General features: G+C 42.2%; 1 protein-coding gene across 1 annotated transcript; it reads left to right on the top strand.

The window, feature by feature from the left end:
- The first annotated feature begins 931 nt into the window (after window positions 1–931).
- Window positions 932–1607, top strand: LOC110942969. The gene is made up of 2 exons (XM_022184731.1): window positions 932–968; window positions 1054–1607. Exons 1-2 carry the CDS (start codon window positions 932–934, stop codon window positions 1605–1607), a joined length of 591 nt encoding a protein of 196 aa, XP_022040423.1.
- Window positions 1608–1935: the final 328 nt, after the last annotated feature.

Below are 1935 nucleotides of genomic sequence, written 5' to 3'. Positions count from 1 at the left end.
ATTTTTTTTTTTTGAAAAATATAACAATATTGTACTCATATTAAAGATAAAAAAAACGCTCGATTATGCGACTTGCATATGCATATTTTCTTTCCTCTTGTAAACAAAATTACCCTTTCCATATAATTTCTCTTAGGACACTTGTCACTCTCTGATGACTTCTTACCCTTCTTATTTTTAATTTCTTTGCATTATAAGACTAGAGGGTATGGGGGCCGGCTGAGGCCCGGCGCCGGTCCCCCACACCGCTCCCCTGGCCCGGGCTACGCAACTTCGGCTCCCACAAAACGGAGAGGACGGGCCACTTTTTCAAATATATAGCCGTTACAATGGCTATATTTTAATTAAAAAAATCCTTTTTAACTTTAAATAAATACCCTCATCTCATCCATTTTTATACCATTTTCTCCCATTCTTCTCCCATTCTCATCCAATTTTATAAAAAACACTCCCTCTTTTTTATACAATCATGAATCCATTCAACCCAAACAACCCCAACCCGAACAACCCCAACCCGAACAATCCCAACCCGAACCAACCTAACTTTTTTTCGACTCCCGCTTACACTCCGACTAAGGATCCTTCATGGGTGTCTCCGCAATTTACGTTTTCGGGTCTCCAACAATCACCCAACGCCTTCAAACAAATGTCCCAAGTTCAACAAATGCAACAATACCAAGCACTCTAACAAATCATGCAACGCAACTCGTTTGAACAATTCCAATCGCACGCCAACTTCCCAACCGCAACCCCCGGTTCAACTTGACGATGATGATAAAGAAGTCGTCCCCGAATCGCCACCGCAAGAGCTCAAGCGCAAAAAAACAAGGGGAAGGGGAAGACAGTTGAAACCGTACCCGAAACCGCGCCAAAAAGCGATTCGAGAGCAAAGGCGAGACCTTGGACGAAAATAGAGGAGGAGGCGCTAGCAATGGCATTTGTTAAGTCCTCAACTTGCCCGATTATCAGTATGAACCAAAGTTTATTTTTTAATATAAATTTAAAAAGAATTATTTTTTATTTTTACTAATGCATTGTTTTTTTAAAATTTAGGGAACAACCAAACGGGTAGTAGTTTTTGGAAGGCGACAACGGAAAGATTTAACGGGATTATGGAGCAAGGCCCGATGCATGATCTCGAATCCGTCTCGGGCAAGTGGCGTAAAATGAGCAAGACCATCAATACCTTTAACGGGTATTATAACCAAATTTACACTAATCCTCCTAGTGGAAGTAACGACGAGGACATTCTTAACCTTGCTTTGACTAAGTGGGACTCTAAAAATTCAACGCCTTTCCCGCACCTCCGAGCATGGAACGTTTTAAAGAAAGAAAACAAATGGAAGCCGGTTCCAAATAAGGTTGCAACCGCCAAACGGAGTAAAACTTCCGAGTCCGGAAGTTATAGTGCGGGCGGCTCCACCGCTCGTTGTCAAATCGACATAAACGACGACCCGGAATATGACGAGGATGTGTTGCCCGTTCACGAGACGGAACGTCCCACCGGAAGGGACAAAGAAAAAAAGAGGCGGCCGGAAAGCGCAAAGGGGGCGGCTCGAGTGGAGGGGGCAGCTCGGGGGCGGCTTCGAAAATGGACGAGTTGGTAACCGAATTGCGTTCGTTCAAAGAGCTCGCAGCCGAAAAATATAGTCACAAGAAAACCGTGTCGGCCGACTATGCTCGAGCGGAGGATTTTAGGATGAGGTTGGATCTCGACTCGGTTCCGGAGGATGAATGCGAGGTTTATCGGACGATGAAAGAGGAGGTTAAGAAAAAATGGACGTCGTAGGTTGTTTTCTTTTTTAATCATATCGTTATTTTTTTTTTTCGTTTTTATGTTTACCATTTATAGGATTAGTAATTTTATTTTTTAGGAAATGTATTTTTTTATGTTATGAAATGAATTTATTTATGTTGTTTTATGTTATATTTTTT

This window comes from Helianthus annuus, chromosome 5 (genome assembly GCF_002127325.2).
Source record: "Helianthus annuus cultivar XRQ/B chromosome 5, HanXRQr2.0-SUNRISE, whole genome shotgun sequence".
Taxonomy (NCBI): Eukaryota; Viridiplantae; Streptophyta; class Magnoliopsida; order Asterales; family Asteraceae; genus Helianthus; species Helianthus annuus.
This window is presented reverse-complemented; position numbering and strand designations above follow the sequence as displayed.

Excerpts from the sequence above, each read along its gene's own strand:
- LOC110942969 (XM_022184731.1), top strand. The coding sequence starts at position 932 with ATGGCATTTGTTAAGTCCTCAACTTGCCCGATTATCA. Across the intron at positions 969-1,053 it reads CTCAACTTGCCCGATTATCA|GGAACAACCAAACGGGTAGT; the intron begins GTATGAACCAAA and ends TTTAAAATTTAG.